General features: G+C 46.4%; 1 protein-coding gene across 1 annotated transcript in view; it reads left to right on the forward strand.

The window, feature by feature from the left end:
* Positions 1 to 14,464, forward strand: part of LOC140406652 (low-density lipoprotein receptor-related protein 1-like) — a 1,475,832-nt gene that overhangs the window by 1,119,209 nt on the left and 342,159 nt on the right. Inside the window, exons 49-50 of the mRNA XM_072494659.1 lie at positions 11,311 to 11,498; positions 12,876 to 13,059. Of these exons, the coding sequence (XP_072350760.1) occupies positions 11,311 to 11,498; positions 12,876 to 13,059 (372 nt within the window). The remainder of the gene's footprint in view (positions 1 to 11,310; positions 11,499 to 12,875; positions 13,060 to 14,464) is intronic.

Below are 14,464 nucleotides of genomic sequence, written 5' to 3' on the forward strand. Positions count from 1 at the left end.
TATCCTCTTAAGAATCCAAAGCGCAAAATGAATAATGCCATCTTAATGAAAATTCGATAAGGGTGATATTCCCCAGTCAGTATAATCACTGTGCCATCCATTTCAAGCAGGGACAGGTCATCATTTTCACATAACCTGCTCAACAGTTTAGACACTGAGGGTGGTTGTCCTGCTCATGTGTAGTAACATTGGCAGAAGAGCCTCGGAAACCTTGCAAAAATGGCATAAATAATACTTCATGATTAACGCAGGGTACACATTATTCATACGTTGGCGCAGTGTCCGCTCTTGGTACCTTCAATTGAGCGTGGGCAGAACTGAAATATTTCTGTTGCTACAAGTCCAAGAAGCACCAACGATGTTGTAAATTTGGAGTTTAGTTTTCGTTCTGGGAATTAGGGTAGGGCCCTGGCTGCTGTACTGCGTTGAGGATACATGATGCTATTTCCTTGCTATGGATTCTGGATGGTGATGTGCGCCATCCACAGCTGCTACAGCCAAAACTCCATCACTGAATGGGAGGATGGAGAAATCCCAAAGTCGACTGGGATTCAATCCTCCCTGGAAATCAATCCTCTGCTGCTGATACATTTAGGTTATCAATTGGAATTTAAAGTTGTGGGGGGCGGGCGGAGTGGGGGGGGGGGAATGGAATGGGGAGGGGGACTTTAATATATTGGCAACTGTAAACACAGGATGGGTGTTTCTAAATACACTTCAGTGTCTCAAATCCAGCTGGCCAAAAGAGGAGTTGGCATCCATTTTCATTGAGGAAAATAAAATATAAATGACTTATCTGGTCACTACGGCCAGATGCTGCATTGGTGCATGTAAAGCCTGACTTGGTCTAGTCCCACGCCCTTGACCCCACCGGACCCAGCTTGACCTGAGGCACCCAACCCAAAATTCGGCAAGCTCTGAAATCCAACACTGCCTCGTTCCCGAGGTCATCGATTTTGAGATACTGGGCGGAATTCTCCTCCAAAATGGCAAACTATCAGGTTCTGGCTGAAAACCGGCATGTTTCTCCAACAGGTAGGTGTATTATCCAGATCATCCGACCCTTGCCATTTCTTAGAAAGGGGGGATTGTTTTGCGCTATCATTGTGAGGGCTGGGGCCTAAAAACACGGGCAAGGCTGGTCTCATGGAGATCGGACATCTCAAAATGAAGTTAAAGATTCCCCACCACAAGGACATCAGCACCCCCCCCCCCCCCACCACCCCCATTAATGATCACTGGCGTCAACCACCAGACCACCTCCTCCCCCCACCCCCCCCAGATCGCTGGCATCAAAGCTTTTTTAAAATAAATTTAGTGTGCCCAATTCATTTTTTCCAATTAAGGAGCAATTTAACCTGGCCAATTCACCTACCTTGCACATCTTTGATTTGTGGGGGCGAAACCCTTGCAAACACGGGGAGAATGGGCAAACTCCACACGGACAGTGACCCAGAGCCGTGATCGAACCTGAGACCTCGGCGCCATGAGGCAGCAATGCAAACCACAGTGCCACCGTGCTGCCCTGGCATCAAAGCTACCCCCGCCCCAAGTATCAATGGCATCAAGGCATCAAGATCCTCCCAATAGGTCTTGGCCCCGCCGCTTCAGCCCCATTTCTCTGCATACAAACCCCCCCCCCCCGCCACCCCCCACCGATCCTCTTACAAAACAACAGCCTTTTGTTAAACTGGTTCGTCTCAACTAAAATAGAGTTCAAAGGTTTTGTTGAAATGGTAATAGAAAATATTTTGCTTTGCAAAAACCTCACTCAGGTTGCAAAGCCACAAAAGATTTACTAACATGACTTACTAACACATTCCGAGAAGTAAGTCATTTGTTACATTATCGTCCTGTCAACCTCACTGCTAAGAATAACTTTGACATGGACCAAAACAATATGGAAGGCTTCCGAGCATGCATAAAGGATAAGGTCAAAATGTTTTTTTGTTTCACCCTGGACAAGATTTCAAACCCTTGCCATCTGCATACCCTTTGACTTTTCATTTTTAAGTAATTTGTGTCATAATATACACCAGTATATCATGGTGCAGACACACACTGATGGATACAGAGTGGGACCAATCAACATACACAACACCGCAGCCAATCACCAGTGAGAGGACACGCACTATAAAGACAGGGGACATCAAAGTTCTCGCTCATTCGAGTAGGAGCACAGAGCTCACAGCCTGCAACACAGACATTCACCATGTGCTGAGTGCATCAACTGGTTAGGACAAGGCAAAGGTCTTTAGTTAAAGCTAGTACTGTATTTACCCACAGTTCAAATATGTTTAAATAGTTAACCTTTTCATAAAATAGTGTTGCACTACTTCAAGTGTTGGTGATCTGTATGTGATCCAGAACACCCAACACATCATGATACCAGGAGTGGTTTCATACCAGCACTTCGTAGACCTACCTGCAAGTTATCCGCCTTCCGCCAGCATTCCGTCATCCTCCAACATGGATAACATCAGCCTTCCGCCGCCGCTCCGCATCGCCGGCAACCTTGGGGCTAACTGGAAGATTTTCAAACAGCGCTTCCAGCTCTTCCTCGAAGCCACGGACACGGAGGGCGCCTCGGACACCAGAAAGATTGCTCTTCTCCTCTCCACGGCCAGGGACCATGCCATCCACATTTTCAACTCTCTCACCTTTGCAGATGACGAAGACAAGACGAAGTTCAAGACGGTTCTTCTCAAATTTTACCACTCACTGCAGCGTAGAGGTGAATGAAAGTTTTGAACGCTACGTGTTCCAGCAGCGTTTGCAGGGTAAGGACGAACCTTTCCAATCCTTTCTAACGCACCTCCGCATCCTTGCACAATCTTGCAGCTACGGGCCCACCTCCGACTCCATGATACGTGACCAGATCATTTTCGGTGTTCAGTTGGACCCCCTACGTCAGCAGCTCATCAAAGTAAAGCAATTTACCTGAGCGACCGCCATCGAGAACTGTGTCCTACATTAAAATGCCACCCGTTGGTACTCTGATATACAAGCGGCTGAAACGGCGAGGTGGAACGGGTCCATGTGATTGAGCACCTCCAGGGCCTCAGCCTGGATGAGGACAGCCATTTTGCGCGCTTTTCTCGGACTCCCGCGCTTGTACGCACCAAACGAGGGGACGGCGACGTGGAGGAACATAATGCGCAGGCGCGCACCACGCATGACCGCACCGCGCATGCGTGGTGGCGCAGCGAACGTGCTGACCTCACGACGTGCGGCAACTGTGGCTCCGTCCATTTAAAGCGGCAATGCCCCCCAAAATATCGACAATGCCTACGATGTGGAAGACTTGGCCACTATGCTGCCTGCTGTTGAGCAGCTCAGCCTTCCAATTCATATCGCTTCAGCCAGCCTCGCAGTAATGTTCGGGCAATTCAACCCACGGTCACCGAGTCCGATTCCGACCTCCCACACAGCAGTGACACCGAGGACCCGAATGCGCCTTTTCGAGTCGGTGTCGTAACGAAAAACAGGCTGTCCCCGAAGCAAAGACACCAGCCACTGTCGGTATACAGCATCGATCCAGACGATGAGTGGTTTGCCACCCTGACAGTCAACCGGTCCCAAATACGATTCCGCCTGGACACTGATGCCTCCGCCAATCTCATGGCGTGGTCTGCTTTCCAAAGCCTTCGTGTCAAATCAGCCATTCATCCATTGGCCTGCCAGCTATTGGACTACAACGGCAACATCATTCCTGCTACCGGTTCATGCCAACTCGAAGTGACGTACAAGTCACGAAAATCCATCCTTCCTTTCAAGATCGTGGGCTCCTCGAAGGACTCTCTGCTTGGCGCACAGGCATGCAAGCTGCTAAAGCTCGTTCAAAGAGTTCACTCTCTCTCTCCTGATGACACGTCTGCCTTCCAGGATGCTGATTTCAGGGCAAAACTCAACGCCATTATCAACCAGCACCGCAACGTCTTCGAAGGCATGGGCACGCTCCCATATACTTACAAGATCCTACTCAAACAGAATGCCACGCCTGTGGTGCATGCACCTCGCAGAGTCCCAGCACCCCTTAAGGACCGCCTCAAGCAGCAGCTGCAGGACCTCCAAGACCAAGGAGTGATCTCCAGAGTTACGGAACCAACTGACTGGGTCAGTTCCATGGTGTGCGTAAAAAAGCTTTCCGGCGAGCTCAGAATCTGCATTGATCCAAAGGATCTGAATCGCAACATAATGAGGGAGCATTACCCAATCCCCAAGCGCGAAGAGATCACATGCGAGATGGCTCGCGCCAAGCTCTTTACCAAACTTGACGCCTCAAAAGGATTCTGGCAAATTCAACTAGACAGATCCAGCAGGAAACTGTGTACCTTTAACACCCTTTTTGGCAGATATTGTTAAAACAGGATGCCATTTGGGATCATATCGGCGTCAGAAGAGTTCCACAGGATCATGGAACAAATGATGGAAGGCATTGAAGGTGTTCGCGTCTATGTCGACGACATAATCATTTGGTCCACCATCCCGCAGGAGCATATCAGTCGCCTCCAGCGCGTGTTCAAACGCATACGGGAGCAGGGCCTACGCCTCAACAGAGCCAAATGCTCCTTCGGCCAGACGGAACTCAAGTTCCTAGGGGACCACATCTCCCAGTTGGGTGTCCGTCCGGATGCAGACAAGGTGGCTGCCATCACAGCCATGAAAAAGCCAGAGGACAAGAAGGCGGTCCTCATATTTCTGGGCATGGTCAACTTCCTAGGGAAGTTCATCCCTAACCTCACCTCTCATACCACAGCTCTCAGGAACCTGGTCAGGAAGACGACAGACTTCCAATGGCTTCCTGCCCACGAGCGCGAATGGACAGAACTTAAAACCAAACTTACCACGGCCCCGGTATTGGCCTTTTTTGATCCAACGAAAGAGACAAAAATTTTGACCGATGCCAGCCAATCTGGCATTGGGGCAGTGCTCCTGCAACGCGATGAGGCTTCATCATGGGCCCCCGTTGCATATGCGTCACGCACCATGACCCCCACGGAACAGCGCTACGAGCAGATAGAAAAGGAATGCCTGGGCCTTTTGACCGGTGTCGTAAAGTTTCATGATTATGTGTACGGCCTTCCCCAATTCACCGTCGAGACCGACCATCACCCGCTGGTCAATATAATACAAAAGGACTTGAACGACATGACGCCTCGCCTCCAGCGCATTCTGCTCAAACTCCGGCGATACGACTTCCAGCTCGTATACACCCCGGGCAAAGACCTAATCATAGCCGACGCTCTGTCCAGGGCAGTCAACACCCCGTATGGCCCAGCGGGATTCGTCTGCCAGGTTGACGCTCATATGGCCTTCGTGCCTCCAATCTACCGGCCACAGATGAACGCCTCGTTCAAATTCGCAGCGAGACTGCAGCTGACCCCCTGCTGCAGCGTGTCATGCGCCATCTAACAGACGGGTGGCTCAAGGGCCAATGCCCGCAGTTCTACAACATTAGAGACGATCTGGCACTAGTCGATGGTGTCCTCCTGAAGCAGGACCGCATTGTTATCCCGCACAGCATGCGCCAGCTTGTCTTGGAACAGCTACATGAGGGCAATCTTGGTGTGGAGGAGTGCCGCCGATGGGCCTGAGAGGCAGTGTACTGGCCCGGCATCAATGAGGACATCGCCAACACAGTGCTCAACTGCCCCACCTGTCAGCGGTTCCAGCCGGCCCAACCACGTGAGACCCTACAGCCCCATGAGTTGGTCATGTCCCCTTGGTCCAAGGTCGGCATCGACCTGTTCCACGCGCTGGGCAGGGACTATGTTCTGATTGTAGACTATTTTTCAAACTACCCAGAGGTGGTACGTTTTCATGACATCACATCGTTTGCAGTCATCCGTGCCTGTAAGGACACCTTTGCGCGACACGGCATCCCACTCACTGTGATGACGGACAATGGCCCCTGCTTCGCAAGCCAGGAATGGTCCAACTTTGCCAGGAGGTACATCTTTGTGCATGTGACATCCAGTCCCCTGTACCCCCAATCTAATGGCAAAGCGGAGAAGGGCGTCCACATAGTCAAACGGCTCCTCTGCAAGGCTGCCGATGCGGAATCTGTCTTCTACCTCGCCCTGCTGGCCTATCGCTTGGCCCCACTGTCCACTGGCCTGACGCCAGCCCAGCTGCTCATGGGTCACACCCTGAGGACGACGGTGCCGTCCATTCACGTTCCAGACCTCGACCACGTTCCGGTCCTTCAACGAATGCAACTGTCTCGTGCACAGCACAAGACGGCTCATGACACCCGCTCAGCTGATCTCCCTGCTCTGGCTCCAGATGACAATGTCCACATCCATCTTCCGGATGGTGGCTGGTCTGCAACTGCTGTGGTTCTTCGGCAGGTGGTTCCCCGCTCGTTCCTGGTTCGTCTACCGGATGGTCCCATTCTGCGCCGTAATCGACACGCCCTTCGTCTTGTTCCGCGCTTGCTTCGTGATCCTCCGCCAGTGTCACGCCCTCCTGTTGTCCCTGACCTGGACTATGCGGAGATTCCGGTTACTCTGCATCCTCCTCCCTCTGCCGCAGTCCAGCCTGCTCCTCAGCCGGTGGCTCCTGACCCACCCTTGAGGCGGTCAACCAGAATTCGTTGCCCACCTCAGACTTAATTTGTGAACTTTGTGCACTAATGGACTCTCTGGTCTGTTCTGTTCTTCCGTTTAATCTTTCAAGTGGTTTGTATATTGTGTTCATCTCGTTATTTGTGTGACACACTGTTTTTTCTGCACCAGGCACCTTCCCATGTATATAGCTTAGTTTTATGTACATAGTCCTGTAAATATTTTGCACACATGTAGTCAGGAACATTCACCACACACTATTTATTGTCACGCAGGCACATTTTTTAATATCAATGGGGGGATGTCATAATATACACCAGTATATCATGGTGCAGGCACACTCTGATGGACACAGAGTGGGACCAATCAACATACACAACATCGCAGCCAATCACCAGTGAGAGCACACGCACTATAAAGACAGGGGGCATCAGAGTTCCCACTCATTCGAGTAGCAGCTAGCTAGGAGCACAGAGCTCACAGCCTGCAACACAGACATTCACCATGTGCTGAGTGCATCAACTGGTTAGGACAAGGCAAAGAAAGGTCTTTAGTTAAAGCTAGTATTGTATTTACCCACAGTTCAAGTATGTTTAAATAGTTAACCTTTTCATAAAATAGTGTTGCACTACTTCAAGTGTTGGTGACCTGTATGTGATCCAGAACACCCAACACATCAATTTGGACGATTTTCATCTGCGATCATGATTGATCCGGGATGAAATGTACAGAACCTGTAGACAGCAGCTGGCATAACAATGAAGTTAAGCAAGTGTCTGAGGACTGAAATAAATTGGAACTAATTTTTCAAGAGACTGATATGAGACAATGAAAAGCGGTGACTTGCATGGAATTGAACAATTCTGTGGGAAGGTAGGGATGGCTTTAAAAAAATTGGAGCAGTGGAAAGAGCTTAGATGATTCCAAACGCCCAGTCCTTGCATGAAATTGAACAGACTTGCATAAGTTAAAATTAAACAAAACACCGCAAAAATCACCAAGTTTTGATTCACTCTCGTTTCAAATCATTCTTAATATCGTAGCGGCCGTTCTTTTGTATAATGTGTGAGATATAATGCTAAAAGTAACTGTTTTCCTTTTCATTAAATCCTTTTGTTAGTTTACCTGAACTCCTGAGCCTGGATTTTTCGGATGGTTGTGGCTTGTTTTCCACCATCTGAAGAGTATTTCCCGCCGACTCCAAATGCCTCACAGCCATTTCACGCTCGAAAGAGTGTTAATGACTGCAGGTGAGACTTCCCCATCTTACTCTGGGGGGGCCACTTTAGAGAGCTGCTGTCCAATCGGTGCAGGATAAGGGTGTGGGTAGCCAGCTTGCACCCTGCACTCCCAATCTGGCTGGCTCCATTGCTTACATACTGATGCACGATCAATTGACCACTAAAGTGAGGTTGTAGTCCAACGGAAGGCTTTAATAAGCTAGATGTTTCCCCCAGCAGCTCAGGTACAGAAAGAAGGCTGCTGGGACGGCATGGGCTCTTATACCCTGCCTTGCAGGATGGAGCTACCATACCGCTTGACCAATAGGAAGCATACAATATCTACCAATGGTGTTCCAGCATTACCAGGTACCGTAATACCTCTACACAGACTACCACACATACTTAAAGCCTTCAATAGGCCCAAGGTGGGCCAGCGACCTGAATCCTCCCCACTCTCATAAAAAATTTCAGCCAGGTCAGGGGCAGGTAGGTAGGTGGCGGGAAGGCCACTTGTTGCCTTTTCCTTCTTCCTTCAAACCCACCAGCAGGGAAGAGTAAAATCCAGCCTGTGCATGTATGTAAAATGTGAGATGAACTGTTGATATGTTGAAGTTTTGGCATCCAACCACTTCATATAATTTCCTTGTTTTTTTGTCTTGTCTTGCAACTCACTACTCCGACTCTCAACAGTGCCTCACTGCTTCTAAATCCCAACTGGCACAGGGTGTATGCTTGAAAGTCTTTATGGTTATCTAACAATTATATAACTGTCACTCAAAATGGAAATCCAGGATTACCGAGGAGGTTGTGATAAATTAATTATCTATGATTTGACGTTGCGAGAACATTAATTGCTGAAGTTAGACTTTTAAAGCTTCCAACAGAACTAACTCAATGGTGAAGCATTGTTTTGGAAAGAAAAATTGTTGTTTTGCAAGTCAGTCATTTCGAAACATAAGACAGAATGAATTTTAATGGCCTACTTAACCTGCATGTAATCTCTGCATTTATCTAATTATTGCTTCTGAAAACCATTGCCTGTTCTTTTCTAACTGTGCTCATGTGTTCATGGTTGCTATGATGAAAAATGGTTTTCTAAAAGGCCCATTTTAAATAGCATGTTCTCCATGCTTAGAGCCCTCTTGAATATAGATCTGAAACTAAAATTCTCAGAAGTATCAGTGAATATTTGAAATACATTGGCCGGCTGCGGGTATGGAGAATCCCGCTGCCGGTGAGGGCCCGTCACGTGGGAAAGTGGAACTGGTGGGACGGAGAATCCCGCCCATTGTTTTCTTTCTCCCATTGAAAAACCAGTTGATCTCCAGACTTCTTCTTTAATTTCTTTGTGCTTCCACCAGGAGTATCTTAATTACTCTCTCACGGTGGTCTTGTGGCACAGTGGGTAGTCGAACCTGGAGCCAGAAGCTCCAGGTTCAACTCCCACTAGGGCGAGATGTCAAAGGAAGGTGTGTTCATAACACGGTCACACGGGTTGAGTGTGTCAACCTGCTAACCCTTCCAAAGAAACCAATGGCTGGCGGTAAAAGCAGGAGACACTCCTGGTCAGCCATGCTTGTTGTGGCACCCCTCAAACTATAAGCCCCGGGCAAAGAACTTGATGTGTTATGTACTCTGGGATAACACAGGCTGCAAGATGGAGCTTTAACCAAAAGATACTCCAGACCTTGAAGTTAGTTCAATCTGATGTATTGAACCAGTAGCACAGTTAGCACAGTTCTCTATGAGTTCGACTCTCTGCTAACCTAAGTGTGGTTACTCTGCCTTACTGAACCAGACTAACTCTTAGCCACGTGCTGGAGGTGTGATACTGTACATACACCCTAACTCACTCTGTAGATGTTCATCAGTGGAAAGAGGCAGAGTGTGAGTACCTCGTGCCTTTTATAGTGAGATACCACCCCTGAGTGTCCTGCCTGCTCATTGGTCATGTCCTGTTCTCTGTGGTCATTAGCTGCCTGTCTGTATGTTATTATCTGCATATCATGACAGAACTAGCAACCAGTTCCGGGAATTACTAGCTATAGAAACAGACAAATGTGCGCCACTATGTGTGGACAGACAGTTGGAATTAGAATTACTGTCTTTGTTGAGTATCATCAACAAATAATGAAACATGGAAGAATGAATATATCCTTTCTGCCCAGGACTTTCCTGGAAATCAGACACACAGAGTGAACGTTTACCTGTATTTGGGAGAGTGTGACAGTGGCCAGGAAAATGGAATTTGAAGCCGCCGGCACCAATGGCGTTTTCTCCACCGTACCATTGGGAACATACAAGAAAACTCAAAGGTGCAGGCATCACAATGTCACACTGGTGGAGATCCCATCCCGCCAGCATCTGCCTGGACTGTACGCAGAACAATACTTTTCACTGTATCTCAGTACAACTGACAATAAAACAAATCCAATCCAATCCAACTTAGTTTTTCTGAAGATTGGGGTGCTATTTTTAAAGGCAGGCATTGCCCTGGGGCACAAAGGTTTTCCAGGGACTACCTCCTCGATGCAACTCCCTCTCCAGCATTGCCCGGGCACTGCCCATGGTACACAATGCTTGGGGTAGTACCTGAGGACTGCCCAGGTAGTGTTCGGGCGTGACACTCTCTCCCCCTGAACGATTCACTCACCTGAGCTCTTCTGGGATGTCTGCCTGCTAGTAACACACTGTGGGAGACCTGTAATTCACATTGCTCTGTACTCACACCAACGCAAATGGATTTTCTTATGGTTGGGGGGATGATTCAGATGTGGAGACCAGATAAGAAGATATAAATGTCTTATAATGAGGTTTCCGACGTTGAACATCGCGATTCCCATTGCATCACTGGCAGGGACCGGGCACAACTGCGCCACACTTTATGTGGGCGGCACAATAGCCCAGTGGTTAGCACTGTTGCTTCACAGCGCCAAGGTCCCAGGTTCAATTCCCGGCTTGGGTCACTGTCTGTGCGGAGTCCCCCTACAGTCAATAAACTGAACAATAATTTTTATTTTGTCAAACTGGATCTTGGACTGTATTGAAGACTCCAAAGCTAAGATGCCTAAAACAAAGAATTATATTTGTGCAATTTCTATTTGCCCCATGTAAGTACAAGAGGTAATTTGTAACTATATAGCTAAAATGAATGGCTGCAGTACATTGAACAATACATTTCTCTTTCTGAGGGCAAAAATTTAACTTTACATTTTCAGACTGTGAGACTGTGATGGTTTCACAATGTTGATGACCATTTGATGCTGATGGGGGGGATTCTCCAGCCGCGTTCGCCCGGCAACCGGAGAATCCCGCCCGAGGTCAATGGAGTTCTCCATTGTACGCGGCTCGCCTGTGGCGTTCTTGTGGAGGGCGGGGCAGGAGGATCCAGCCCGATATCTCACAAATAGCTGTGGTTGCTTACTTTGTTGAGCTAAAGAGCATCAATAAAGATTCCCAATGCAATGTTATCCTTCACAAATTAGTGAAAGCTGTTTACTTTTGTTTCTGAATTTCAGGAAAAAGTTGCAGCAACTCTTTCTTTCTGTGTAAAAATGGAAGGTGCATAAATGAAAGCATTACTTGTGATAAGAATAATGACTGTGGCGATGGATCGGATGAAAGCAATTGTTTTGTTAACGAATGTGCAAATAAGCGAATCAGTGGATGTTCACAAGACTGTCAGGATCTCAAAATTGGGTACAAGGTTAGTGCTAATGTGAATGTTGCATCTAAATTATTGTCACTAATATATAAATTGGTACTTTTAATGGTTGAAAAGCATTTATGAGATAATTTGAAATAATTTGATATCGGAGGTCAATCTTCCAATTAACACAAATAAGACATTAATTCATCCTCATAATAACATGTGAAATTTAAAATAAGAACAAAGGAGGTAATAATCAAAGCTTAGATCCAGAATTCTTAAATTAACTTTGTTTTGCAAACCCTTTGATTTGCTAATGATATATGTAGCTTTTCAACCAAGCTATTTACTTCATTTTATATATTGGCAGCATTATGGAAATATCTGAAGTTCAACATTAATGCAATTGTTCAACAATGTATTTCTTCACTTTCACAAGGAATGGACATAAGGCCAGTATAATGACAATGAGAGAGTATTGTTTCACAGTATTTTTGTAATTCTCCTGTTATGCAATTTACTGAGTGTCATGATTTTCTGAGACAAGTTACACAAGAGGCAGCACATTGAGATGCAAACTGAGGAATGACTTTGCTTCTGCCTGCAGCAGAACACATAGGCCCAAGATCCACACAATATTGGGCCTCAACTACACAGGCCCGGTGAGATAGGGCCTGTTGCCGGGCAATCCCAGGCAGCTCGCTGATAGAATTGTAATTTCAGTCCATTGAAACACCGACAATGTCTCTCAGATAAGAGGTGGAGGAGTAAGCATTCAAATGAAAAGGGGGGGTTGATCGAGATAGGAAGGAGATGAATAGGAGGGGAGTGAATAAGGGAGTGAGGCAGTGATCGTGGCAGAGAGGGGAGCGATCAGGAGCAGACAATTGCCTTCAGAGCTGCAATGGTGCCACCATTCAGGTGAGTATATTTTGCAAAACACGCATTTTTGGGCTGGCACCAATCCCTTTAAGAATCACTGGTTAAATTCCATCTATCACATTTTACTGGCAGGCTGTGGATTAAGCTGATTGCATTTTGCAAAAGGAGGTATATAACAGAGAATAGTCCTCTTATTTGCATGTGGAAAGGACTATTTTAGGTGTGAGCATCACTTGATGCCTGTCTACACCTCTTGCCAAAAATGCGCGTGTACATGTCATCATTCATATTGAAAGATTCTGAGCTTATTTTATGCTTATAAAATAGGCATAATGTCATGAGCCATGAAATGTCTCAGTCTCAAAACATCCATTCAGGAACTTACTGTACATGTTCCTTTTTTATCGAAATTGGCAACTTTCAAAATAAAACCTGTTGTTGCACTTTTTTTTTACCTTGATTGTTACATTTTGTATATTTTGCTTCAAAAAGTGCCAGAATTTAAACAAACTGCAGATTTTTGTAATTTTTCTAATGATCTGTATTTTTCAGTGTAAATGTTGGCCAGGATTCAGACTGAAAGATGATGGCAAAACCTGCATTGACATTGATGAATGTGAAACCACCTTTCCCTGTAGCCAGCAATGCATCAATACCTATGGAACCTACAAGTGTTTGTGTGCAGAAGGTTATGAAATACGAGCAGATAATCCCAATAGCTGTAAAGTTTTATCAGGTATGATTTTCTATGTATTCCCCATCCCTACATTAAAACTTGTATAGCTTCATAAGAGATGAAAGGATATTGAAGAAAATACTATTTTTAACACTGGACTGAAATTGCACTCTGTTAGGTTAATAACTAGCACATTAAAATATTGATTAAAGCCACTGTTAAAATAGTGGGCAAAGAGATTTCATACAGACACATTTGTGGGTCCAGTACCTGTAATTTCAATGCATAGGTTTCCTTTTTGAAAGGAGCTTTGGAATGTCCCTGCCCTTGACTATGATGGAGACCTTCAAAGTAGCCCCAGTTGTTTTTTACATCGCTGAGGGTTTTTTTAGCAAAAAAAGAGAACTTGTTTCAGAGTGGTTAGCAATGCATCCCAATGCTTTGCCTCCAACTTGTAGCTTTAATGCACCGAGCAAACAGTAGCAAGAGATATAAACATAGGTCTGGCAGCATCTGTGTGGAGAAACTGAATTAACCTTTTGAGTCCAAATGTCTCTTCTACAGAACTCGTTACATCGATACATAGAAGATAGAAGCAGAAGGCCTTTTGGCCCTGCGAGGCTGCTCTGCCATTCATCACGATCATGGCTGATCATCCAACTCCATAGCCCAATCCTGCTTTCTCCCCATAGCCTTTGATCCCATTCTCCCCAAGTGCGATATCCAGCTTCCTCTTGAATATATTCAAAGTTAACTTTGTTCCTCACTCCACAGATGCTGCTAGACCTGTTGAGTTTATCCAGCATTTTCTGCTTATATTTCAGATTTCCAACATCCGCGGTATTTTGTTTTTATTTAAAGGGTAACAGGTTCTGGTACATGGATGGTTACTCGGTAGCACAGTAGTTACCACTGTTGATTCACAGCGCCAGGGACCCAAGTTTGATTCCCAGCTTGGGTCACTGTCTGTGCGGAGTCTGCACCACCCCCCCGTGTCTGTGTGGGTTTCCCCCGGGCTCCTTCCCCAGGTCTGAAAGACGTGCTTGTTCGGTGAATTCGACATTCTCAATTCTCCGTCAGTGTACCCGAACAGGCGCCAGAGTGTGGCGACTAGGGGATTTTCACAGGAACTTCATTGCAGTGTTAATGTAGCCTACTGATGACACTAATAAAGATTATTAATATTACAATGTAGCCTTTTAGTAGAATATCTTTCCCTTTACCCCTTTACATCTCAACAGTGAAAGTAGAACGTTTATTTTAATGCATTTTAACTGATGTACTCATTGTTTGGTGTATATAAGTGCATTTACAACAAGAATACTATTGGTTAAATTATTGCGGGTGGGAATCCATCACTTCTCTGTAATTCGTTGAACATGGAAGTGATTGAGAATAAGCTTGTGTGCCAATGAATAGCAAGGAGCCATAGAATCCCTACAGTGCAGTAGGAAGCCATTCAGCC

The sequence above is a fragment of the Scyliorhinus torazame genome, chromosome 2 (genome assembly GCF_047496885.1).
Source record: "Scyliorhinus torazame isolate Kashiwa2021f chromosome 2, sScyTor2.1, whole genome shotgun sequence".
NCBI lineage: Eukaryota > Metazoa > Chordata > Chondrichthyes > Carcharhiniformes > Scyliorhinidae > Scyliorhinus > Scyliorhinus torazame.